Consider the following 27,266-nt stretch of genomic DNA (forward strand, 5'->3'; position numbering starts at 1 on the left):
TGCCTTGAGATAACCATCTACTCAATGGAATATCTCCTAAATGGTACACGTTTAGGAAATATTCATGTTACCTACAGGTAAGCTTAATTAGAAGCTTACCTGTAGGTAAAAATCACAAAAGTTAGTTTACTTCTAATTTAAATAATGACAAAGTTATTGCCTAATAATGGCAAAACTGATCTGGTCTATAGAGGGTGAACAGGTGTGAGAGGAAAAATGAAACGTGGAAATGAGTATGTATTGTGGAGACATACTGCATTTTTTTATCATTTGCCTTGACATACAAGTTAAAGAATTCTTTACTGAACAAGGCTATACATCAGGTGCATAAAGAAAAATACTTTCCTCCAAAAATAGTTTAGCACGCTGCCTTCGGAGCATATGTCTATGTGCATGCGAGTGCTTTATGACCGAGTGCCGATAACTGCATAAAGCCTCATGGTCTAATTCTCCTCAATGGATGGCTGTATGTTGCAACTATGGCTCTTAGAAGAGTGAATATGTAGGCTCTTCTCATTGTATGACACCTGAACAGCCCTGTGTATGTAAGGCACATATATATGTTGGTGCGAGTGTTTTAAATAAACACCTTTGTGTCATACGTCCCATTGACAGTCAGTGCAGACAAGGACCCAGAAGGTCATGTTTCAATAGCGACATAATGAAAGGGTCACAGAAATACCTTTCTGTTAAATATATCCACTTCAGTAAGTACAGTGCTTTGAAAAAGTATTCATACCCCTTGAAATTTTCCACATTTTGTCATGTTACAAGCTATAACTTTGTCATTGATTAAGATAAAAACATAATGCATATATTTTGTTTTAGGATAAACAAAGCTTTCTTTTCATGAGTATTGCTTTGCAACAATTATTTTTTTTTCGCAATCCTTAAACAATTAAATGTAACAAAACATGTTTTTTTCTTTTTTTCTGAGCAGTGTTAGTTTAAAAATAGTGTTACTGCACATGAAAAGTGCACATTTTATTCTGTAATTTTTCCTATTTAAAATGGCTCTAAAATTATGATTATGGTAAAAAGCATTGCAAAGAAATAAAGTGGGTTTTTTTTTCAATTCTTTAGATTTTTAAATGTGAAATTTATAAATATATGTTAAATATGTACAAATATTAACAAACAAACAAAAACAAAAAAAGTTGCAATATTGTTAACCGCTTCCCGACTGCCCTATAGTAGAAGTACTGCTACAGGGTGGCAGGGATGCACAAAATCACGTATATATACATGATTTGTATTTCCGGGTAGGGGGAGCGCTCCCTACCCAGCGCCCGCTATTGGCTATTCATCATGTCAATCACAGGGTCCTGCCCGCTGATTCTCAGCCAGGACTCGGTGAACGCAGATCTCTCCCCTGTCAGCACGAACAGGCTGCTTTGTATTGCTCACACACAACACAAGTAGTAAAACAGCACACTGTTAACCCTTTGATCGCCCCAGATGTTAACCCCTTCCTGCCCAGTGTCATTAGTACAGTGTCAGTGCCTTTTATTAGCACTAATCACTGTAATAGTGTCACTGGGGATGTCAGTGGCAGTTAGGCAGTTCCCCCTTAGTGTCAGAATGACCACCATAGTCCCGCAGTAAGTCATTGATCACCACCATTACTAGTAAAAGAAAAAAAATTCCATTATATATACTGCCATTTGTAGATACTATAACTTTCACATAAACCAATTAATTTACATGCATTTGAGGTTTTTTTTTTTAGCATAGACATGTAGCAGAATACATTTTAGCCTAAATTTATGATGAAATTTTTTTACATTTTTTTACTGGATATGTTTTACAGCAAAAAGTCAAAAATTGTTTTTTTTTTTCAAATTGTCAGCCCTTTTGTGTTTATAGTGCAAAAAATAAAAAACGGTGATCAAATACCTCCAAAAGAAAACTATTTGTGGGGAAAAAAGACATAAAATGCAATTTATGTACAACAATGCATGAACGCAAAATTGTTAAACACAGCGCCGTATTGCAAAAAACGGCCTGGTCAGGAAAGGGGGGGGGGGGGGGTGGTAGATCCTCTGGAGGGCAAATGGTTGATACACTAGAAACTAACAAAAAATCAGCAGGATCAGCAGAAAAATAATAATTGAATGGAGAAGTAGTATAAAAAGTTAATGAGGGCTGATTAGGGTAAACTAAGGGTTAATAAGGGGTTAAACAGAAGAACATTTAATTAAAAAAACAAAACAAAAAAAAGGTTGCCTTAACTGATTTCATCTGCAGATCAGTTTATCCCTTTGATCTGTAGATGAATAAACAGATGCAAAATTAAACAATGTTTCTTTTGAGCAATGTTTATACACATGGTAGACTGCTTTAATTTGATAGCTCCAGCTGTCAGAACTTTCTCTGTGTACTCTGCAATGCTGCTTTGATTTATCAGAGCTGAATTGCTGAGTACTATACAATAAATATATTATGTGTGTAAGCCTGGGTTCACACTGATGTGGTGCGGTATTCTCAGTGTTTTCTGTGCAAATTCCGCACTGCATCAGGATTGAACCCTATTCATGCGAACTGCTGCGGGTGTGTATGTTAACAACACCCCAAAATTGGTCTGCAAAATGCGGTGTGATGTGCAGAATCGGATCGCATGGGTGTTCACACCCATGCGATCCGATTCTAGTGTGGACCAAATAAAGGGTCTTGCACCTTTTTGGTGCAGATGCAGTGCAGTTTGATCCACACAGAATTCACACAGAATTTGCAATGTGCCTGTGCGAATCACATGCGATATACCGCACCTCATATGTGTGAACCCAGCCTGAGTTTTAAAAAACACATTTGTGTCCCACTGACGTTTAATACAGACAATAGTAATGATGGGAAGTCACAGGGATGATTTACTGAAGGCAAATATGCTGTTCATTTTGCAAGGGAATATTTCCTTAAATTTAGTAAATGAGGTGAAGTTCTGCTGACTGCCATCTTTCATTCATGTGCGACGAAAAATTGTGATTTTTTTTTTTTTTTTTTAAATGTTTCTTGCCCTTGATTGAATATTCTTTGTGGTGACTTTTCACCACAAGTGAGCCCTGGTTAATACTATGACTCGCACAGGAATGTGTAGCACAATTCACATGCAATTTAGTTGGGTGCAGTTTAAGTCCATTCATTTTGAATGGGCTCAAATTACGCTGCATTGCACCAAATGCACTACTTTTGGAAATGCACTTCAACCGGATTGCATGATACTTTTGTACCATGTGATCTGGCACATGTAAATGCACTGTGGGGTTTATTTACTAAAGCTGGTTCACTCAGAATCTTGTACACTTCTTCAAGGAAACCAATCAGCTTCCAGGTTTTACTGCTAAAGCTTAATTGAACAAGCTGAGTTTAGAAGCTGATTGGCTACCATGCACAGGTGCACAAGATTCTGAGTGAACCAGCTTTAATAAATCCCCTCCTGTGTTTGGGGTTTCATTACCTTATCATTGACACCCGTTGAAGATTGCAACTGCAGTGCATTTGAATGTGGTGCAGGAAACTTGCCTGGATCACGGATTTCCTGCAATGTGTTCTAGTTTGAATCCAGCCTTACCCTAAGTTTATACCTAAGCGTTTTCCGCAGCATTTTACGTTTTGCAGAAACATGCTTCAGTCCATTTAACATGATTTCCTATGGGACATGTTCACATCTCCGTGTTTTCACTGGATGCGTTTTTTGGAAAGAGTCAGGAACTTTTTTTAAATGCAAAAAGTTCCATTTTTGGTTCTATAGACCTCAATGAAAACGCTGCAGAAAAGCATGTAGTGCATTTTTTGCTGCATTTTTGATGCATTTTGTGTTTTAAATCTGCCTAGCAACAAAGAAAAAAAGGCAAAATGCATCAATAACGCGGCAAAAATGTCAAAAATACAAGTGCAAAACGCACTGCAGAAACGGCTCAAATGCAAACTGCATAGGTGTAAACCTAACCTTAAAGAGAATCAAACAATATTCTAAAAGTCAGTAGCCACAAATACTGTAGTGGATGACTTTTAATAAACACACTCTTCCCAGTCCAGGGATCCACTGCTGTCCTCACCAGGACTGTTTCTTCCCCGGCTTTCGGGTCCCCAGCACCACCATCTTGGAAGTGGGAAGTTGTCTGACTTCCTGCAGCTTCACAGCTGACCCAAATTATTCATGTGTGAGCCACACTATGCTTTGTGAATGACCAATGAGATGTCACAGGAGGTTGTGGGCAGGGTGGGGGGAAAATCTTTTGCTCAGATCGCCTAAATTGGAGAAGGTACCTGCCAGAAATAGGTACACACTCCCTAAAAAAAAATCTTCCAAAAATGTTAGAGGAGGTAGTAAGTATTAGAAAAAGTGGAACTTCCCTTTTCAGGTGTGTCTTTTTTTAATGTGACCCCATGTTTCTGTAACAGCATAAATAAAGGATTATAGAAATAATTGGTTTGGAGTTAGCCTATAGTTAGACTCCTATCATGTCCTGTAAAAGGTTAATATGTCAGTATTAAACAGCCCTAAACTCTTCTGCAGCTGTAACCAGTTTTTCACAAAAGACATCTTCAGATTAATTAAACTAGCATTAACGCCATGCTCAGTATTTACAGAATTATTATGCCAAATAAAATATTACATTTCTTCAGCAACCTTTAAAATGTTAAGAAATACTTTCAGATTATATTGTATCTGCCAGAAAGTATATAAAATGATCATATTGAAAGCAGCTCTTGAACAACATAGCATTTAGAATCACTGAGGGCTATTTACTAAAACTACATGGTTCAAAATCTGGTGCAGCTCTGCATAGAAACCAATCAGCTTCCAGGTTTATTTTGTTAAAGCTTAAAGTGTTACTAAACCCACAACAGTAAAATCAGTCTGTATATGCAGTAAAACATGCTTGGTATACTCACTGTGGAACCTAAGGGGTTAATCCTCTGCATTGTGTAAAAAGGCTGTTTGATCCTGTCTTCTCTGCCCCTCCTCTTGTTGAAATGACTACATGATACAGACTGAATCTGTAGTCACATGCACAAGCTCAGTTTAGTGTGTATTGCTAGAGAGATTTTCTCTTGGAAGAATGCATGTGATAAGCACAGGGCCAGTCAGGACTGTCCAGACAGAGGTCAGGGGTTTCACATCCTCCTAAAGCAGAAATAAAACTCCGCCTACAAGCATTAACCAGTGCTCTGCTGAAGTCACAAGACTGCTCTAACTGCTGATGAGAAAAGGTATTTAGTCATTTATATTTACTAAAATAATAGCATGTCCATGTTCTGTGTACTGTGAGAGACCAGATGTAGTGAATGCAGGGTCCGGGGTTTTGTAACACTTTAATCGAACAAGGTGAAGTTAGAAGCTGATTGTCTACCATGCACAGCTGCTCCAGATTCTGAGTGCTCCATTTTTAGTAAATCTCCCCGTGTGGGTCTGGCAATCCCTGTAACACAATAATAATTCCTAAAGCCTTGTTCTTTTTGGAGTTTTGGGCAAAGTGAATTTTATTGGTTTAGTTTAGTTTAGATGACCTTCTTTGGGGTCGATTTACTAAAGTTAAATTGGCTGTTCACTTTGCAAGGGAATGTTCCTCAAGGCTTAGTAAATGTAGTGAAATTTAATTTTGCAAATAATACGCAACCGCATGCGAGGAAAATAAAAAGCTAATAAAAAAATTAAAAAAGCATTTTTGCGTGCATGTGATTGGATGATGGAAGTCAGCAGAGCTTCACCTCATTCACTAAGCTCTGGGGAAAATTTCCTTGTAAAGTGCAACTTCCCTTGCAAATTGAATAGACAATGTTCTTTTAGTAAATAACCCCATCATCTCATTCTCACAGATACTATAGAAACACAAAATGAAATACAAGAACTAGCAGACAACAGAAATTATTTTTTAAAAAATCATTCAAGATTCACACAACTTTTACTCAGGATTTACACCGTTTCTAATTGAAAACTTGTGAACCCTTGGTAAAATGTGTGAATCTTGTGTGAAATAATTTATTAAAAGTCTTTAGAGAAAATCCATTTAGCTTAGTAAAACAAAAGGTCATTTTGAGAACCCAATCATATGCAGGGAATTAAAATAAAATATTGTCACACTGGCAGTAATGCCCACTGCCCTCTAAAAAGCAATGCATGGTGGATCTCTTTTCAGAAGGCAGTATATCAGTGGCAGGCATTCAGGAGGTGCTACTGCTATGTTTTATAATCTGTTATTTTTTTCTTTTTTTTAATGGCTGAACAGCAATTTTACATTGCGGGATTGTGCTGCAACTGCCAGCCAAGCATTTGCCTAGAAGTTGCAGAGCGATTCCATCAATCACAATAGACGAAATTGACAGGTGGTGTCTTCCACAAACTCTGCAACCTGAGTTAAATTACCACTAAGCAAATCATGTGTACAGGTGGGAGGGGGTGTGTGGGGCAGTAAAGCCGTGGCTCAATTACCCATTTTTACTGTCTCTCCAATCACCAGTGTGAACAAGATAAGATTTGGTCTTGCACATGACTGAATGAAGTGAACACGGCTTCACTTTATTCACTAAATTAACTTTAACCTCCCTAGCGGTCTGATTATGTCCATATTTCTGTGCTCAAAGCGGTAAAATTTTTTTCTTTGAAATATGTATTTTTTTTATTGTAGGCCTGTAATTCTTAGGAATAACTCACTGAAATCTGTCCGAACAAGAGTCTAGTAAACATCCCGGGTATGTTAAAATTTGAAACACGAAATCATAAATTATAATTTAATAAATAATTATAAAAAATAATAACATAATAAATTTAATTCAATAATATAATCAAACCAAAAACACTGAAATTTGAAATATAGCACCAAGTTCGCACATCACTGAGCAAAGTCGCAAAATCGTTTTCAGTGTCTGATGACGAATTTCCCCGCGAATCATTATCACTCAATTCTGCAAGTGATTCTAATTTACTATCGTTGTTCTCTAGCTGGTCTAAAACCGCTTTTGACCTAAAAGGGACACTTTTTGGACGCCATGGACATTTCTCAGTTTCCAGGCAGAAAGAACAGTAAAAATGCAGGCAGGGCACAGGACAAAGCACTCGGGACCAAATGTATGTGAAATGGTTTGATACAGTAATGTTTTACTATGTAATTTTAGTGTATTAATGAATGTCACTTTTTGTCATTTCAAATTTCCCGCCGGTTCCGTCCCCGTACGTCCTGACATCGCAGGGAACGGAACCCGAAAGACAGATGCCGGCATTCGCCGGAGGACATTGCCGGGGACACTGCAGGGGGCACCTCGCGGGAGCGAAGAACAAGGTAAGAGAAGAGATCCCGGAGCAACGCTGCAAGGTAAGCCCGAGTGTAGCTCGGGGTTATCGCTTGTGGTGCTGAAACTTTACCCCGAGCTACACTCGGGAATACCGCCAGGGAGGTTAAAGTGTTACTAAACCCAGGACCCTGCATTCACTATATCTGATCTCCCACAGTACACAGAACATGGAAATGCAATTTTTTTAATAAATCTAAACTGCTAAATACCTTTTCTCATAAGCAGTTAGAGCAGTCTTGTGACTTCTATCAGTGTCCATCCGAGCACATGTTAAAGCTTGTAGGAGGAGTTTTCATTCTGCTCTAGCAGGATGCAGATCCTTACCTCTGTCTGGGCAGTTCTGATTGGCTTTGTGCTGATCACATGCACTCTCCCAAGAAAAAGAAAAAAAAATATCTAACAATACACACTAAACGGAGCATGTGCAGAGTGACTCCACACAATATGTCTTATCAGGAGATAAGAGGGGGGCACTGGAAGAAGAGGAGGATCAGAGAAGTCAGGATCAAACAGCGTTTTACACAATGCAGAGGATTAACCCATTAGTTTCCACAGTGAGTATAACAAGAATGCTTTACTGCATATGCAGACTAATTTTACTGTTGTGGGTTTAGTTATACTTTAACTTTTACTTGAAAGGTGAACATTTTCTAACTGCTAAGAAATAAACACCACTGGCTTTACTCACTACTTTATACACTGTTTGGCTGGTTTACTAAAGACGTTGAGAATCTTTACACTATAAATTGTGTGAATATTCACTTCAATGATCCAATCTTGTGAGGCTGAAATAAGTAAACAGGGATGTGCTTTATGTGAAGTGAATCTTGACAGAATTCATTGTGTGAACATTCTCAGTTCCTTCTGTAAATCAGTGTTACTCAGTGTATAATCCTCTTCAGTAACATTCTTGACACATTTCCTGTTCAGGCATGCAGCTGAAAGCAATACAAAACTCACACACAGTCACAGTTTACCTGAAGCAGACAAAAGTATAATCAGTAAAAGAAGCAGGATCAGCAACATCATACACGACACTGGCACTACTGGTGTCTTCCAAACCACATCTTGGCATTTGCAGGCTCTTCTTCTGTAGGTACCATAAACCTGCTGAAAGGTCTCGTCCAGGCAGCAAAGATGGTAGGTCTGTCTGTGATTGAAGCACATGTGATATCTGTGTGTCTTACCGGTCACCCAGCATTCCTTCACTTCTTATTGTTTTCCTTGCTGTAGCCTCAGGCAAGAGGTGAACAAAGAACATTCAGAAACACTGTGCTAAGCTATGAGGAAGTCTACACAACACCAAAAAAAAAAAGAAAAAGACATTAACTTAGAACGTATTTTCACCTGCAGATTTTTTTAATTTTTTTGCAGTCACCTTTTTTGCCGGTTACTCATTCCTACTTCCTCAATTTTCACCTGCACTTAGCCTGCCCCCCATAGCCCAAAGCCCCCGGGACAGGTCACATGTCCGAATAGTCTGCAGGACCAATCTCACTGCACTGCCATGTCTCACCCATGTACAAAGCAGAACCACCTGAGAGACCTAATAAGGTCACAAATAACAATGAAAACTCTGCGCCACAGGCAAAACCAAAAGAAACACAGGAGCTTCCTGAAGAAGTCCAATTACAGACGAAACTAGTTGAAGGCTTCCTGAAGACGTCCAATTACAGATAAAACCAGTTGAAGGCTTCCTGAAGACATCCAATTACAGACAAAACTAGTTGAAGGCTTCCTGCAGACATCCAATTACAGACAAAACTTGTTGAAGGCTTCCTGAAGATGTCCAATTACAGACAAAACAATTTGAAGGCTTACTGAAGAACTCCAATTACAGACTAAACATGTTGAAGGCTTCCTGCAGACGTCCAATTACAGATGAAACTAGTTGAAGGCTTCCTGAAGACATCCAATAACAGACGTGTCAGCCACCGCCTGGCGGTATCTCTAGCTGCCCACAGCGCAGGGTTCCTCAGGGCGCGGAGTCTAAGTCCCAATCTGCTTGTTCACCAGGGCCCCTGATGGTGGGGATGGACTTGGAGCAGACTGAGACCAGGTCGCGACCCCTGAGTACGTCCGGCTATGGTAGAGGGTACCGTCAGATGTATGCGAGGAATAGAGCCTGATATGAAGAGGCTGGCAGGCTGGCAGGCCTGGCAGCAGGGACTGATCTATGCGGGATTGATGGATGGAATACCGTGGGGTATGGTGTGGTCAGGTGGACCAGGTCGGTAACGTGCGGGCAGCAAGGTACCAGAGGAGCAGACAGAGAATGGTCAGGTCAAGCCAAAGTTCAGCAATGGGAGATCAATCGTAAGAGGCAGGCAGGAGAGTGGTCAGGACGAGCCAAGGATCGAGCAGGAGACAGTCAGCAGGGTCAGGATCAAGCAGAGGTCGGCAACAGGGAAGCTTCACAGACAGAATACAGGAACAGATAATCAAGACCAAACGGCAATGCACATACCCCCTAGCTCGTTTAAATAGCGTGCCCTGTGCTGTCATTGGTGCCAGGCGCGTGCCCGCGATCACGAGTGCGCATGCGCGGCCGTCGCTGTTGCCGCGGTTGCCCAGGTCCTGCCGCCCGCCGGCTAGTGCGCGTTGGCGTTCTGCACATGCGCCGCCCTGCGTATCGCCGCGAAGCCCAGGATCCCTGACATTGGCCCCCCCTACGGACAGCCGCCGGATGCCCAATTGCTCTCTCCTCTGTGGGTGGTTACTGAAAAATTCCCGAATTAATCTAGAGGCATGGATGTTTTGGGCTGGTTCCCATGAATTCTCCTCCGGGCCATAACCTTTCCACTTAATGAAAAATTGAGTCTGGCCTCTCCTTTTCCTACAGTCCAGGATCGCTTCAACCTCAAATTCCTCCTCCTCATTAATATTTATGGCCTCCGGGGGTCTGGACCTACGGTCCGGGAAGGGATCCGGTGTTGCGGGCTTTAACAAAGATACGTGAAAGACTGGGTGTATCTTAAAGGATTCAGGAAGTGTGAGCTCGTACGCCACTTCATTAATTTTCCGTTTCACCCTGAATGGACCCATGAATTTTGGTCCCAGTTTTCTTGATGGGCAAGACATCTTTAAATTTGTCGTGGCTAGCCAGACCTGGTCCCCAGGGTGCAGAATGAGTTTGCCTCTCCTTTTGTCAAAGGCCCTTTTATTATCCTCCTGAGCCTTTGCGATTGCTTCTTGTAACACTTTGTTATTCGAAGAAAAAAAATTCAGCATATCCTGTGTAGCCGGCACCAAACTTTCTGGAATCGTGTCGGGCAGAAACATGGGATGGAACCCGTAATTGGCGAAGAACGGAGACTGTTGGGTAGCAGAGTGATTCGCATTATTGTACGCAAATTCGGCTAACGGCAGAAGAGTCAGCCAATCATCCTGGAGAAAGGAGGTGTAGCACCTGAGATACTGCTCCAGGGTTTGATTCATTCGTTCCATCTGCCCGTTGGTCTGCGGGTGATATGCCGATGACAAGGACAGTTTGATTCCTAGGATCTCACATAGCGCTCTCCAGAATCTCGAAGTGAACTGGACTCCCCTGTCCGAGACAATATCCTTTGGAACCCCATGAAGCCTTACCACTTCCCTCACAAAGATTTGTGCTGTTTCCGGAGCCGAAGGCATGTTTTCGCTGTGCCCAGGTAAGAAATCATCGTGGATACTGCTGTGCTACAGGTGACACCGCTCTGGGTCTGGAAGCCAGCTGTGTATGTGAAGGACCCAGAAGAGAGGGCTGGAACGCTTAGGAGCCAGGTGTCAGGCGCGATGACATCACTGGATGAGCTGCGAGTTGGTTCCAAGAGTGTGCATTGGTGATGGCTGCTGGGGGTAGCGATCTGCTAGACTGCCCACAGAGAGGGCTTTGCGTGCCAGCTGTAGCACACATGCCATAGGTTCGCCATCGCTGTACTAGGTGGTATTTCACTCCCCATCAACTCTACTCTGTTATCTCAGATGTACCCATTCCAACAAATGATTCAAAGGTTGCCCTACTATAGGGATACAGTATATAAAATTTCTGGAGCTGTGAAGTTTTTTTTTACCAATGGTAGGACAAAATAAAACTATCATGACTAAACGTATAAGATTTACCTATCTGCATCTTTATGCAAACTATTTGCATATATCTTTCCAGTAGCAAAACCTTTTAAAACATTCTCTACATTATGTTTGGCACAATCCAATGAGTTACAGAACTGAATTGGCATTCTATTTGGCATTATAAATGCCATTCCAAAACCTCTTTCACATTAGTGGCAGTTTTTCTAATCTGCAACAGCTAGAGCTCCTATCCTCTTACAATGCTGCTGTAATTTCAGCAGTGGCTTGGCAATGTTTGTCTGCCCCACATGAAATATTCAAGGGAAAGATAAAGAGGAAAGCAAAGTGCATATTATCAATGAGTATTATGCACAATTTACGCACAAAATGTAATATTTGCTTGGAGATGAAATGTATGTTAGGAGATTTTACCAAACTATTTTTGTAGCAGAAAAGCACAGGCTCAACCGCTTGTTTGTACCACCCTTCCCCTGACCACAAGTGTAAAAAAGACCTAACAGTTCGAAAAAGTAATATTTTTTCAACAGCAGGTAAGGTAAATATTTTTAATTCTTTTCTGACTTGGTAAAGTAGCATGGTGTAGCTCCACAGGATTTACCCCCCTTCCTGACCAGGCCATTTTTTCTGATACGGCACTGCGTTACTTTAACTGACAATTGCATGGTCACGCAATGCTGTACATAAATGAAATTTATGTCCTTTTTCCCACAAATAAAGCTTTCTTTTGGTGATATTTGATCACCTGTGCATTTTTTATTTTTTGCACTATAAACAATAGACTGGCAATTGTGGTAAAAAACCCCAATATTTTTGACTTTTTGCTATAAAACATATCCAGTGAACAAATTTGTTCATATATTTAGGCCAAAATGTATTCTGCTACATGTCTTTGCTAAGAAAATCCCATAAATTAATTGGTGTATGTGAAAGTTATAGCGTCTACACATGTGTATATATACTGGAATTTTAATTTTATTTTATACTCGTAATTGTGGCGATCAGCGACTTATAGTGGAATTGCATGAATGCGGTGGGCATACTGACACTGGGTGAGAACTATCTAACTGCAACAGACATCCCCAGTGACACTAATACGTGATCAGTGCTAATAAAAGCACTGACACTGTACCAATGACACTGGGCAGGAAGTGGTTAATATCTGGGGCGATCAAAGGATTAACTGTGTGCTGTGTGTGTGTTTTACTACGGAGACATGCTGCTTTGTATTTCACTGCTGTGTCGAGAAATACAAAGCAGCATGTCCTTGATGACAGGAGAGGGACCTCCCCTCCCCTGTCAGCTTTCCCCAACGATTGTCAAGTGCCGGCCGGGAATCGCCAGCTGGGACCCGGTGATTGACATCCCTAGCTGCCATAGTGGCATGTGTAGGGTGGCATGCACCGCAAAATGCAAATCATGTATATGTATGTGTGTGTGTATATATACATATATATGTGTGTGTGTGTGTGTGTGTGTGTGTGTGTGTGTGTGTGTGATTTTGCGCAGCCCTGCCGCCCTGTAGCAAGCTATTAATCTTATCTGTATAACCTGGACTGTAGCTGATAACTGCTGTGAAATGTCCTCCTTTGCTGCTGTTGTATTATCCTTCTGCAGAGTGGACAGGGTTAAAATGAACATTCATGCAGAAGTGAAGCAGCCATCTTTAAGGAGACCACTTTGTAATGCTTGTCTGTGGAGTGTCTCCAGTGCAGGGAGTAGCACTCTGGACTGGGTCCAGAGGATGGTGATTTGCTGATGCAACAGAGCAAGTAGACAGTGGACTGGGCTGCTAGAAAAAAAAAAAACTCTGTTGTGCCACTTGCCTGCAAAAAGCAGGGAGGAAGCCATTGTGGGGACCATGTGCTACTGCAACCATTTTAAAAGTTTCTATGCCATGTGGGGATAATCTGGACCCCCCATTTTGTTTCTTTTCTTTATTTTTGTTTGGTGTTCTTTAGTTTACTTTACACTCCTGATGAATCTTAAATTTTGAGTGAAACATGTAGGGCATTCTTTTTGTGGAGCACTTTTTGAAATTTAATTTTTAATTTAAATTTAATGGCCAGCATACAAGGCTGATATAGGCACTGAAAATATAGTGATTGACCTCGCATACCTTTTCACAGCCAGAGAATTTTTAACCTTCAGTCTTCAGTATATGGGGAGGGAGTTTGACAGACAATGAGGTTTGTTCTGGTTTGATTGCCTTGATTGCGTAATGCATTGCTTGAAAAAGAATTTTTTTTTTTGCCATTGTTATAAACTAGGCATACTAAAATTGCCATTGCCGGAGAAGGTGACCACTATTTACGTCTGAGCTTGAAAAACCATGAATACATGGCTGTGAAGTTATTTTTATAGAAATTCCCCTGTGGTCACACAAGGTGGCTATATGGTAACACAGTGGGAAGGATCCTCTTTTTTTCTTTTTCTTCCTTTTTGATCAATACTGACCATTCATTTTACCTCCTGGTTTTATAAAACTTGGACCCTCCCTTAAAGTGAATAGGTACACACAGGAGGGGATTTACTAAAGCGACTTCAATCAGAATCTGGTACAGCTGTGCATGGTAGCCAATCAGCTTCTAACCTCAGCTTGTTCAAGTAAACTTTGGCAATAAAACCTGGAAGCTGATTGGTTTCTGTCACGACTCTAGCAGTAGCTCTATAGGTCCACAGTTTGGGGTTTCCCCAGGGCACGGGGTCTAAGCCCCAGTTTGCTTGTTCACCAGAGCCCCTGATGGTGGGGATGGACTTGGAGCAGGCTGAGACCAGGTCGCGGCCCCCAGGTATGCCCAGCTGCGGTAGAGGAGACCGCTAGTGTCACGTACTTCAGTAGTGAGCCTGTCGTGAAGAGGCAGAGCAGACCAGAGCAGGGTGCGGCTGGATCCGTGCAGCAGGTAGCGGAGTCAGGCGGGCCGGGTTCGATATCCGAGAAGGCAGAGCAGACCAGAGCAGCAGGCAGAGGGATAGTTGGGTCACAGGCCGGGTTCAGCAACAGGAGGTCAGAATGATCAGGAGCAGGCAGAAGAATATCCAGAGACAAGCCAGGGGTCAGGAGCAGGCTGGATTCGGCAACAGGAAACAACTCAGGATCAGGAATCACAGGCAGAGGAATAAGACCATACAGCAATTTGGATCCTGCAGTGGCTTGTTTAAATAGCCTGCCCGGCGCCGACAGGCGCGCCTGGGTCCTAGTGCTTGCTTGTGCCGTCATTGGTGACAGCCTGGGCCTGGGTCCTAGTGCCTGCCTGTATGCCTTGTCGGGATCCTGCGCAGCGATCTTATCGTTCCCTGACATTGCCCCCCCCATGGGCAGCCTCCGGATGCCCAATTGGCTTCTCTTTTGTGGGTGACTGTGAAAAAATTCCCGAACTAGGTCTGCGGCATGAACATTCTGGGCTGATTCCCATGAATTCTCCTCTGGACCATAACCCTTCCACTTAATAAGATGCTGTATCTGGCCCCTCCTTTTTCTACAGTCCACAACAGCCTCGAGCTCAAATTATTCTTCCCCGTCCACGTTTATGGGCTCAGGGGGCCTTGATCTACGATTAGGAAATGGATTGGGTACTGCAGGCTTCAATAGTGACACGTGGAAAACTGGGTGTACTCTAATGGATTCTGGAAGTGCCAATTCGTATGAGACATTGTTAATCCTGCGTCTTTGAAGGGCATGCCATCTTCAGATTAGTTGTAGCCAAAAAGACCTGGTCTCCTGGGTGCAAAATCAGTTCCCCCCTTCACCTTCTGTCGAAGACCCTCTTGTTGTCCTCCTGGGCTTTTGCAACTGCCTCCTGTAACAATTTATTGTTAGACACAAAAAAATTTATCGTGTTCTGAGCAGCAGGTACAGAAGATTCTGGGACTAGGTCAGGTAAACAGGTAGGGTGGAACCCATAGTTAGCAAAAAATGGAGATTGTTTAGTGGCAGAATGACTAGCGTTGTTATATACAAACTCTGCCAGAGGCAAGAGTGCCGCTCAATCATCCTGGAGAAAGGCAGTGTAACATCTGATGTATTGTTCCAGGGTCTGATTGGATAACTTAATTTCCAAGGTTTCACATAGAACCTTCCAAAATTTTGAAGTAAACTGTACTCCGAGACAATGCTCATAGGAACTCCGTGGAGCCTTACGATTTCCTTAATGAAAATTTGAGCAGTTTCTACAGCAGAGGGTGTATTCCTTAGTGGCAAAAAGTGGGCCATCTTTGATAACCGGTCCACTGCTACAAAAATGGTGGTATGTCCTTGGGAGGGTGGAAGTTCTACTATAAAGTCCATATTTATCATTTTCCAAGGCCTATCAGGTACTGGCAGGGGTTTTAGTAAAAACCAGGCCTTGTTTCGAGAGGTTTTGTTTCGATTGCAGATGATGCAAGTCCTTACATATGATTTGCAATCCTTCGCCATGTTAGGCCACCGCGTTGGGCCAATTCCAGTGTTTTAGAGACCCTGAAATGGCCTGCTAATGGGTGATCATGGCAGTTACCCAGAACAAGAGTTCATGCCCCTTCGGGTACCAGAATTTGCTCCCCTTTCCACAGAAGTCCTTCCCTGCTCTGTGCCGTGATACCAGGTGGGCTGGCTGCTCCCACTGATGCTTGTTGCAATTGAGACAAAAGTTAACATTGTAACAGTAAGAAATTTCCTGCTGGCAGAATAGTGTCCGGTTTTGGAGATTCCTTTGGATCCCCGAACATGTGTGAAAGCGCATCTGGCTTAGTGTTTTTGGATCCTGGTCTGTAGGTTATATGGAAGACGAATCTGGAGAAGAACAGAGCCATCTTGCCTGGCGTGGTTTGAGACGTTTAGCAGTCCTTAAATATTCTAGGTTCTTGTGGTCAGTGTATATCAGAATTGGATGCATGGCCCCTTCCAGCAAGTATCTCCGTTCCTCTAATGCTGTCTTTATTGCCAAGAGTTCCTTTCAGCTGGGGTGAGTTTCCTAGAGAAGAAGGCTACTGGGTGCATTAGTTCTTTAAGGCCTTTCCGCTGTGAAAGGACTGCCCTACTGCGTTTTCGGATGCATCTACTTCCAAAATGTAAGGAAGAGAGGTGTCCGGATGGCTTAAGACGGGGGGCTGCTGTGAATAGCTTTTTTAGAGTCTCAAAGGAAGCCTGTGCCACAGGGGTCCAATGGAAATGGACTCCTAACTTGGTGAGCTGAGTGATAGGAGAAATGAGGCCCAAGAAGTTCTTAATGAATTTCCGGTAGAAATTAGCAAAGCCAATGAACCGTTGAATTCCTTTTTTGTCTGAGGGGACTGGCCATTCCAAAATTGCTGTAATTGTTTGAGGATCCATAGCAATTCCGGCAGTAGAGATGATTAGACCTAGGAATGGGATGCTCTGTTGCTCAAAGTTACATTTTTCTGCATTGGCGTATAATCCATGCTGACAGAGTCATCCCAGTACGCATTTGACATGGTCTTGGTGTACTTCCAGAGATGCGGAAAAAATCAGAAAGTCATCCAGGTATATGATTATTATTATTATACAGTATTTATAAAGCGCCAATAGTTTGCTCAGCGCTGTACATTACAAAGGGGGACAGAACATGTGACAGAACAACAACAATACAATGCAAAACATGAGGGGTTCGAGGGCCCTGCTCTTTCGAGCTTACAATCTAGGAGGGAGGGGATGGTGGCACAGGAGGAGATAGCTGTGGGGGATGGGGTGGTAGGAAGAGTGGAGGAGGTTGGCAAGTTAGGAGGGGGTGGGGTAGGCTTCCCTGAAGAGGTGGGTTTTCAGGGTGCACCTAAAGGAGAGGAGAGTAGGTGATAATCTGATGGGTTGGGGCAGGGAGTTCCAGAGGATGAGTGACACCCTGGAGAAGTCCTGGAGGCGGGCATGGGAGGAGGAGACCAGGGAACTAGAGAGAAGGAGGTCTTGTGAGGAGCGGAGTGTGCGTGCTGGGTGGTACTTGGATATTAGGTCAGTGATGTAGTTCGGGGCAGTTTGGTGGACGGCTTTGTACTTCAGTGTTAGGATTTTGAATTTGATCCATTGCGCAATCAAAGCCAGTGGAGCAGAAATGGAGCGGTTGGAAAGGTGAATGAGTCTGGCAGCCGTATTCAGGATTGACTGAAGCGGGAATAGCCAGCGGCGAGGCAGGCCAGTAAGAAGGGAGTTGCAGTATTCGAGTCGTGCTATGATGAGGGAGTGGATGAGCTGTTTAGTGGTTTCTGGGGTTAGGAACGTGCGTATTTTGGCGACAACAAAAACATCCAGGTAATCTGTGAAAATATCATTTATGAAGTGTTGTAATGTAGCCGGAGCGTTGCACAGCCCGAACGGCATGACCAGGTATTCAAAGTGGCCAAAACGGGTGCGGAAGGCTGTATTCCACTCGTCCCCTTCCCGTATGCGGACCAGGTTATATGCCCCTCTCAAGTCCAACTTAGTGAAGATGGTGGCAGTTTTGAGTCTCTGGAACAGTTCAGGGACTAAGGGAAGGGGGTACCGGCTCTAAGCGGTGATTTTATTTAATTCCCAGTAATCCACGCAGGGCCGCAAAGAGTTGTCATTCTTTTCCACAAAGAATATTCCAGCTTCAGCTGGTGAAGTCGAGGGCCGAATGAACCCCTTCTGGAGATTCTCCTCAATGTATTCCTTTAAGACTCCTAGTTCCCATTCAGATAGGGGAAAGATCCGTCCAAAAGAGATTTCAGACCCGGAAAGCAAATCGATCGGACAGTCATAGGATCAATGAGGAGGAAGTATATCTGCATCCCGTTTACTGAATACATCAAGATAGTCATGGTAGACAGAGGGAATTATTTGAGAAAGTTCCACATCAGCGTCCATGCATAGTAGGGTAGGTGGAACTGAGGATATCTTGGGTAAACAGTGTTTCCTGCAGTAAGGAGAGAGAAATTGGATCGAGCCTGACTTCCAGTTAATTTGAGGGTCGTGCTCCCGTAGCCAAGGGAGACCCAGTATAACAGGAAATAGAGAAGAGGTGATAGCATCCAGACGTAAAAATTCCTGATGATGGTTGGTAACCGTAGTAAGAATTGGTGGGTTCTCTTTGTCTACCAGTCTGGATTTAACGCGGGACCCATCGGCAAGAAAAATGTTTAGCCCATGTCCTTTCGGTAGTAATGGAGTATGTTGTTGAGCGGCAAAGTTTAAGTCTATGAAGCAACTACAGGCCCCAGAATCAATAATTGCCGTCACCGACACAATTCTTCCGGGAAGCTGGAAGGAAATGGGAACAGCCAGGTGAGTTGCACTGTTTGAACATGATGGAGGAGCAGCAGAAGCAAAGATGCACTTACGCACTTTGGCTGGGCAGGAACACACGTAATGTCCTGATTCTCCACAGTATAGACAGAGGTTGTGGACCCGACGTCTTTGGCGTTCCTTTGCAGTCAATGAAGGGAGTATTAGCCCAAGTTTCATAGGTTCTGGGGTATCAGTAGCTTCAGGATCCCGGTTCCTAGCGGGTGGATTAGGCAGGACAGGAAACTTGGGTAGCACCCATGTAGGCCTCAGAACTTGGTTGGATCTTTCAAACCTGCGTTTACGTAGCCAACGGTCAATTTGAATGGCTAACGCGATCAGGTCCTCCAGGGACTCAGGTATGCCTACCCGAGCTAGCTCATCCTTGAGGGGCTTGGCCAGGCCCAGGCGGAACTGATGTCGGAGAGCTGCATCATTCCAGTTCGTGTCCCCAGTCCAGCGTCTAAAGTAAGAGACGTAGTCCTCTGCTGCTTGGCGACCCTGTTGGAGTGCATGTAATGCTGCCTCAGCGGTGGTAGTTCGCTGTGGATCATCGTATAACTGAGCCATGGCATTGAAGAATATTGTCATGTTGGTTAGATGAGGATGATGACTCTCCAACAGGCGATGGGCCCAGCCCTGGGGTTCTCCCTGCAGCAAGGAGATGATGAACCCCACCTTAACAGTCTCTGTGGAGAAAGTTCATGGTTGCAGGTCAAAGTAAGGCTGACATGCGTTTCAGAACGCTCTGAATTTACCCCGATCCCCATTAAAACATTCTGGAGTAGGCACACGGGGTTCAGGTGAAGGTAGCTGAACTTCTGTGCTGGTGCAGGATTCCGTGGAATCACTGGCTGAGGGAGAAGTAACTGGAGCTGTTGGCGCAGAAGCAGGCGTAGCCAAGGTTTGAATGCGTTCTTCCAGATGTGCATATCCATCCTGCAGTGTCTTAACGGCCTGGGTGAGTGTGGCCAGATGGTGACAAATCTCACCCAGTGGAGAAGGTCCTCTTGAAGGCTCAGAGATGGCCGTATGGTACTGTCATGACTCTAGCAGTAGCTCTATAGGTCCACAGTTTGGGGTTTCCCCAGGGCGCGGGGTCTAAGCCCCAGTCTACTTGTTCACCAGAGCCCCTGATGGTGGGGATGGACTTGGAGCAGGCTGAGACCAGGTCGTGCCCACCAGATATGCCCAGCTGTGGTAGAGGAGACCGCTAGTGTCACGTACTTCAGTAGTGAGCCTGACGTGAAGAGGCAGAGCAGACCAGAGCAGGATGTGGATGGATCCGTGCGGCAGGTAGCGGAGTCAGGTGGGCCGGGTTCGATATCACTGTTCAACAAATTTTTATTTTTTGCCAGTTTTGGAAACAAAAGGATCCATTTCTTAATGAATTTCACATTCTGAGTTCAAATATAACAATGAAATTTGTCAATTGGCTCTAGTTTTTCTGTAAACGGAAAGTTTTCTACTATAGGCGTAATGACTACATAATGCACAATAATTATATAGATAGATGTCTTTCCACAAATATAAAGCAAGTGATATTGACTACATAACAAAGCCTAAATGGCATAATATATTGCATAGGATTACCAGGAAGAATTATAGCCATAAGCTAAGTTGAATCATTTTAATACTTAGGATTCTCACTAGTTTTGTCTTCAGTTTGTGTCGGTTTTGCTTCTCTTGGCTTTTCTCTTGTATTCGAGGAAAGGGCTATCTCTTACAACTGCACGTGACTACACGCTTCAGGTTCTTCCTCACTTGACTCAACCACGAAGGATTCTGGTGCTTTAGGAATTGGTAGCCCCTCTCCATGAGGAACTGGACGTATTGCCGATGGAATATTTGGATAGTGCACAGATAACCTTTTCTTCTTATTTAGCCCTTTTACAATTGGAGGCACCATACAAAAGTAACAATTACTAACATGATATGTTGGCTCTCTCCAAATCATTGGCACAGCGAAAGGCATAGATGCCTTTTTTCCATTCAACCATTGCTCCAGTGCCGTCCCACAAGAATTTCAGCATATATGTGGTGCCCAGCTCTTGTCCTGGTCTCCTATCTTGCAGCCAAAATACAAGTTGTAGGCTTTCTTAATCATTCCTGTTATCCTCCTTTTTTGTGAGATAAAAGTTATTTCACCGCAGATATAGCAGAAATTATCTGCTTTATTCAGACAAGTTCGAGGCATTACTGAGTAGCCTATATAAGCATAAAACGAAATGTAAAGACGCTGTCGAACTACAATCAGCTACAGATACTGCAGCTTTTATGCAGTGAAGTGATGCAATTAAAGGCTAATATTGCATCATCTCAGTATACATGCAATTTTCTATTGCACCAGTATCAATTGCGCAATATGCAGCTGAAGTTGCATCATAATTTTGAATGGCTTACGTCATTAGATGGGTGAATATATCATGGAAACTAGAGCCAATCAACATTTTTTAGGGTCATTTTCATTTTCAGCACCCCAAAATTATGTAAGATTAGCTAATTTTATGCCCAAAACTTTTTACCTGTTGAACAGTGTATCCGAGAAGGCAGAGCAGACCAGAGCAACAGGCAGAGGGATAGTCGGGTCACAGGCCAGGTTCAGCAACAGGAGGTCAGAGTGATCAGGAGCAGGCAGAAGAATATCCAGAGACAAGCCAGGGGTCAGGGCAGGAGAAGGTCACGATAGTCAGGAGCAGGCTGGGTTCGGCAACAGGAAACAACTCAGGATCAGGAATCACAGGCAGAGGAATAAGACCATACGGCAATTTGGATCCTGCAGTGGCCCGTTTAAATAGCCCACCCGGAGCCAACAGGCGCGCTTGGGTCCTAGTGCTTGCTTGCGACGTCATTGATGACAGGCGTGCCTGGGTCCTAGTGCCCGCCTGCCTGTATGCCTTGTCGGGATCCTGCGCATGCGCAGATTCATGCGCCGCGGCGATCTTCTCGTTCCCTGACAGTTTCTATACAGAAGTACACCTGATTTTGCACTCTCCAGCTTTAGTAAATAAACCCCACAGTTACATATACAGTACATTTTATTAAATAGTCCTTCAAAAAGGTTAAGTTTTATACTGTTGGCGCGTAGGGAAACACACTCTCGTCCTGTGGAAACAGTGGTGTGTGGCCATAGTTTTCTCTGTAGCTATCTGATGATGTGCTACTCAGAAGAAGATTGCTGATCAGTGTCTGATACTGCCATCATACTCTGCAATTTTGAATGTGAGGGCCATTGAATCTGAGAGCCCACACTAGGTATTAGTATTTCACTTACTGATGCAGCAAGTGCCTGTGATCATCAGAACACTCTGACCATTAGGAGAGGACCGTCTTTAAACAAGCAGGTGTGTGGAGAGGACACTGAGCTGCTGCTGAATGAACAGATCCCGGCCATAGCTGACCACAATCAGGAGAGAACTCAGAGAAGCAAGCACTGAGAATATTCTCCCTGGGAGGGTTTGATTTGGATTCCTGGTGAGATCAAACTGTACTAGAGAGAACTCCCACCACTTGCAAAGAATGAAAATAATTGTCTCAGCAGGACTGAAAGAGAGAGATCAGCAAATTCTATCTGTCTCAATATGATTTTTGCTGAATCAGAGCACTTTCCAGAAACACAGAAAATGGTGCCCTGGATTTGGTAAGAGACTAACATCATACAAGTTAACCTTTTGTCTGCTGGGAATTGTTGTGTTTTCTTCAAAGACTTCAACTTTTGCTGGCCAATGTTCTTATTTTTTTTTATCAGCCACTGGACAGTGTGACAAAACAGGGACTTTTAGAGCAAGTTAGGACTGTTTTTATATATACTGTTGCTAAATCAATTCATTTATGTTACTTAATGTTATTAAGGATACAGCAGGTAACCTTATCTCTCAGAGTAACATTATTTTCTTGCTTGTATAAGTACACTTGCTAATCCTCTCTTCTTTTAGGCTTTGCTTGGCCTAATAAATGCTTTAAAATATCTCAACGTGTGTCAGCAAGTGCTGGGTGAATGAAGTGTCATCATCAGGTACTCAGGGCAATCCCAAAACAATTCAGCTTCTCTGGGGGTAGTGCTATAACTGTAAGGTTAAAAAAAAAACTTTATATCTTTTTATACGTTTTATCTTCTCTGTTGCAACAATCTTGATTTATAAACATATTGAATATAGAGTAATGTTAAAGTTCTTGTTTCATTTCACTTATACCTTAAATAAATGTTGTTCAGTATGGAACAATTTAGTAATTCTGAATATTCTGTATATTGTTTCACAAAGTTAATCAAGACTGGTACATGTCCTGACCCTAATAGTATTCTTATTCTTCCATGCATCACACATATTTTAAAATAAATGTGTCAAAAGATTTTATTAAACCCTGTTGTTAAATTCCCTATGTACCACTAGATGTCCTCATTGTACTTTTTTGCTGATGATAGCTTTGCAAGAACTTAAATCTGGTTGATAGTAGGAGTGAAATTAATTAGTGTATTTGCAGTATTTTTTCTAGATTACTACATTAGAAAAATAAGTCTCCTAAGATTATTATTAGCAAAAACGAGTGTATAAATTAAAGGTATTCTTAAAGACTGTTATAACTTTTTTTTTTAGAATAAGGAACAACAATAAAAGGCAATTCAGGATAAGTACATTTAGGTGGGTCATTCCAAGGGGAATCTAAATTTTCAGTCAATGCCTGTTTCCATCTTAGGACTGCCATGAAGCAGGAACATTAAATATCGAAATATATATTTTCCATACAAAAGAAAAAAAAATCAAGGTGAATGATTGGACTGAAAACTTAAAATTATCTCGTAGAGAAAAAAAAAAAAAAGAAGATGAATATAAGTTGACAATGGGCACCCTTGTCAGGTGCCACTCTCACTTAATATTATAACTGTTACTAAAGATAGAAAAAAGGGCACATTACTGTTTTAGAGAGTTTGATGTATATTGTACATTTAATAAATTCTGAATATTTTTTTTTCTTGGCTAATGCTAACAAAATCAATGCAGTTTTATACGGTTTGGTAAATTGGATCACATTCATCTTAATTTTATTTTGTGTTGTCCCTCTTTCTCTTTGCTGTTTTTGCTTATAGCCAATATAACTTTAGTTATTGGCAGCAACATCTAAAAGATATGTACATGGCATTGTTATTTTCTAGTGAACCATATTCAGAATTGCATGAAGAAGGAAGGAACTTAACAGGTTTGAAAGGCATCTTTAAAAACATAAAGCGGAACTTTCCCTTTTGGGTAGAGCTCCGCTTTAAGTTTTTAAAGACGCAAGCTTTTCAAACTGTTAGGACCCTTCCTTCTTCATGCAATTGTGAATATGGTTCAGTAGAAAATAACAATGCCATGTACATATAGATGTTACTGCCAAAAGCTAAAGTTTATATTGGCTATAAGTAAAAACAGCAAAGAGAAAGAGGGACAAATATGATCATTGGTGGAGAGAAGACTGAGTTCCCATCACAGCTAGAAAACTGACCACCCTGTGCTCTCCTGCCTAATGTATTGAGTTTTTAATAGGAAAGCAGAGGGACTGGTAGGAACACCAGGGATTTTACACAAAGGAAGCAATACAAAGAGAACAGGATATGTTTTCATACAAGTACATACTACAGCAAGCACATTTCAGGAATATGAAATGTTGGGTTTACATATTCTTTAATAAACCAATAGGCCAAAAGGTGGAAACAACACATTTTGCAAACTGTGAGCATCAAGGAGTTCTATATCTCCTGCTTAGGGAAATTAACCCATCTATTTGTCTACCATTATCTTCAAAAATGAAAGAAAACCCCAAATTTTGGGTTGTCCCCAGAAAAGTAATAGAATGCCCTTAATTTGCAGGAATTTTCTCTCACTTCCTGCTTTGGCTATGGGCCAGGAAGTAAAGGTATATCTTATTTGAACACAGATGGCAAAGAACAAAGAGACAAGGGTTATAACCCTCCCTTACTCTATCCACAAGGAAAAAAATGTTTTGGCTATAGTTCTACTTTAATAGTAAAATATGCTAAACATGATTCTTGTGAGCTACTATGGTGTATGCTATAAATAAAAAATGAATTAAGTGAATATATAAAAAACAATTGGTTAAAGAGATTTCACCAAGTGTTTGATAAAAAAATTAAATTGAATAAAGATAAGTGAAATAAATACAATAAATTAAATAAAATCAAATAAGCTGGTGTGTGAAATATTAAATAAATGGGGAGGGGCTCTGACCTCATGACGCTTAAAGGCAACTACACAGCAAGTATATTGGAGTGTGGCAAACACATTGGGGATCCTGTATTTCTGTACAAAAAGTGATTTTAATTCAAATTTCATGTGAGTGCACTACATTTGTTTAATAAATATTTTAAAAAGAAGATAAAGCACTATATTCTATTTTTAAATTACATGGTACTTAAGCACATGGAGAACAAAATTAGAAAAGAGTAAAAAGACCCCCTAGTGGGAAGAGGGATAACTCCATCCATCCATCCGCCTCCAGGAAAAAGGTCCCTAATAACCGGCGAGACCCCCTGCTGGGAAAAGGGAAACACTCCATTCATCCATCCATCCTTCTAGGAAACAGGGATACATTCATCTGTTCATCTTTGAGTCCAATTAAAGGGACACAAGCATTTATGACCTCACTTAACGGTTTGGTCATATATGTTAGGTGAGAGCACAAGTGGTGAAGGAGCACACAATTTAAAGATTGGTGGATTATATGTTATTTATCTTGTATTACACCATTAGAAGACACATCAAGATCACGGGTTATTCAAAAACATGTATGCAGCCCCAGCATGGTTGCAATATCACGCTGCTGAATTAATGTTGGACTTACTCAATTTTATTTATTTTATTTTTCATATATTCTCATCTATGAATGTTTATAAATTTCATATCATCATTACTGGTAGTGGAGCACGACACCTTGCTTTTTGATTTGTTTAATAGTAAAATATGTTTTGGATATTTAGTTCTATTTATATTTTTCTGGCAAAAAAGCTGTTTTCTGTTTATGATATCCTGTGCTAAAGATGGCTTATTTCAGTTTATTTATGTATATACACTCACCGGCCACTTTATTAGGTACATTTGCTAATGCCAAGAAAATCTCCCCTACACCATTATACCACCACTAGCCTGAACCATTGATACAAGGCAGGATGAATCCATGCTCTCATGTTATTTATGCCAAATTCTGACCCTACCATCTGAATGTCACAGCAACCACTCTGCCCATTCTCCTCTGACCTCAACAAGGCATTTTCATCCACACAACTGCAGCTCACTGGATATTTTCTCTTTTTCGGACCTTTCTCTGTAAACCCTAGAGATGGTTGTGCATAAAAATCCCAGTAGATCAGCAACTTTTGAAATTCTCAGACCAGCCCGTCTGGCACCAACAACCATGCCACGTTCAAAGTCACTTAAATCCTCTTTCTTCCCCATTCTGATGCTCGGTTTCAGTTTCAAAAAGTCGTCTCCACCATGTCTACATGCCTAAATGCATTAGGCTGCTGCCATGTGATTGGCTGATTAGCAATTTGTAATACCAAGCAATTGAACAGGTGTACCTAATACGGTGGCCAGTGAGCGTATATTTATTTTTAGAGATGAGCGAAGTATTCAAAAATTCGATTCGACTGATTCGGCGAATTCGTGGAAAAATTTCGATTCGAGTCGAATATATTCGCTGTGAATTTAACTTAAAAAAGGGTGTTTCTAGGCTTCAGAGAGACTTAATATTAGTGCAGAACACTGTACCTTTAATTTAAATGCCCTTGGAGTCTGCTGGGGAAGAGAAATAATACTGTCAGTCAGTATGACATGCAGATGAGTGCCGTCGATCTTAGAATCACCGCACACTTCACTCATTTGGGCAGTCACGGGGCCAAAACCAGAGTGTGGAGCCACAGTGTGGCGGTGGAGGCAGCAGCAATGGGAGGCCATACAGCACCCTATGACAAAAATGGAAACCACCAGCAGTGTGAGGAGACCTGAAAGTGGCACATGGCAGAGTGTGGCGATAGAGACAGCAGCAATGGGAGGCCGTACAGGGACCCATGACACACTCTGGACCTGGCAGCAGCATGAGGAGGCGGTACAGGGGCCCATGACAGATTACGGGCCTGGCAGCAGCATGAGGAGTCGGTACGGGGGCCCATGGCAGATTACGGGCCTGGCAGCAGCAATGGGAGGCCGTACAGGGACCCATGACACACTCTGGACCTGGCAGCAGCATGGGGAGGCGGTACAGGGGCCCATGACAGATTACGGGCCTGGCAGCAGCATGAGGAGTCGGTACGGGGGCCCATGACACACTCTGGACCTGGCAGCAGCATGAGGAGGCGGTACAGGGGCGCATGACAGATTACGAGCCTGGCAGCAGCAACTTGGACAGGAGGACGTTCAGCTTCTGCACCGTCGGGTGCGTGCTCGCAAACTGTTGTCTCTTGGAAACGGATTCCAAGAAAGACTGCTGACGGAATCCGTGAAGAGGAGTAGCAGGAGAAGGAGCATCTGAACGAGCGGAATATGCCAACAAGCGACAACAGGGGCCCATGACAGATTACGGGCCTGGCAGCAGCATGAGGAGTCGGTACGGGGGCCCATGGCAGATTAGGGGCCTGGCAGCAGCTATGGTAGGCCCGTAATCTGCCAGCACCCTATGA

General features: G+C 42.5%; 1 protein-coding gene across 1 annotated transcript in view; it reads right to left on the minus strand.

Annotated features, from left to right (window-relative positions):
- The window catches only part of LOC149462897 (interleukin-20 receptor subunit alpha-like), a 40,083-nt gene extending 31,656 nt beyond the window's left edge, over positions 1–8,427 (minus strand). The window contains exon 1 of the mRNA XM_089676227.1: positions 8,271–8,427. Coding sequence (XP_089532353.1) covers positions 8,271–8,322 — 52 coding nt within the window. The 5' untranslated portion in view covers positions 8,323–8,427. The remainder of the gene's footprint in view (positions 1–8,270) is intronic.
- Positions 8,428–27,266: the final 18,839 nt, after the last annotated feature.

The sequence above is a fragment of the Staurois parvus genome, unplaced genomic scaffold (genome assembly GCF_062004578.1).
Source record: "Staurois parvus isolate SC_StPar_1 unplaced genomic scaffold, SC_StPar_1.0 ptg000165l, whole genome shotgun sequence".
Classification (NCBI taxonomy): Eukaryota; Metazoa; Chordata; class Amphibia; order Anura; family Ranidae; genus Staurois; species Staurois parvus.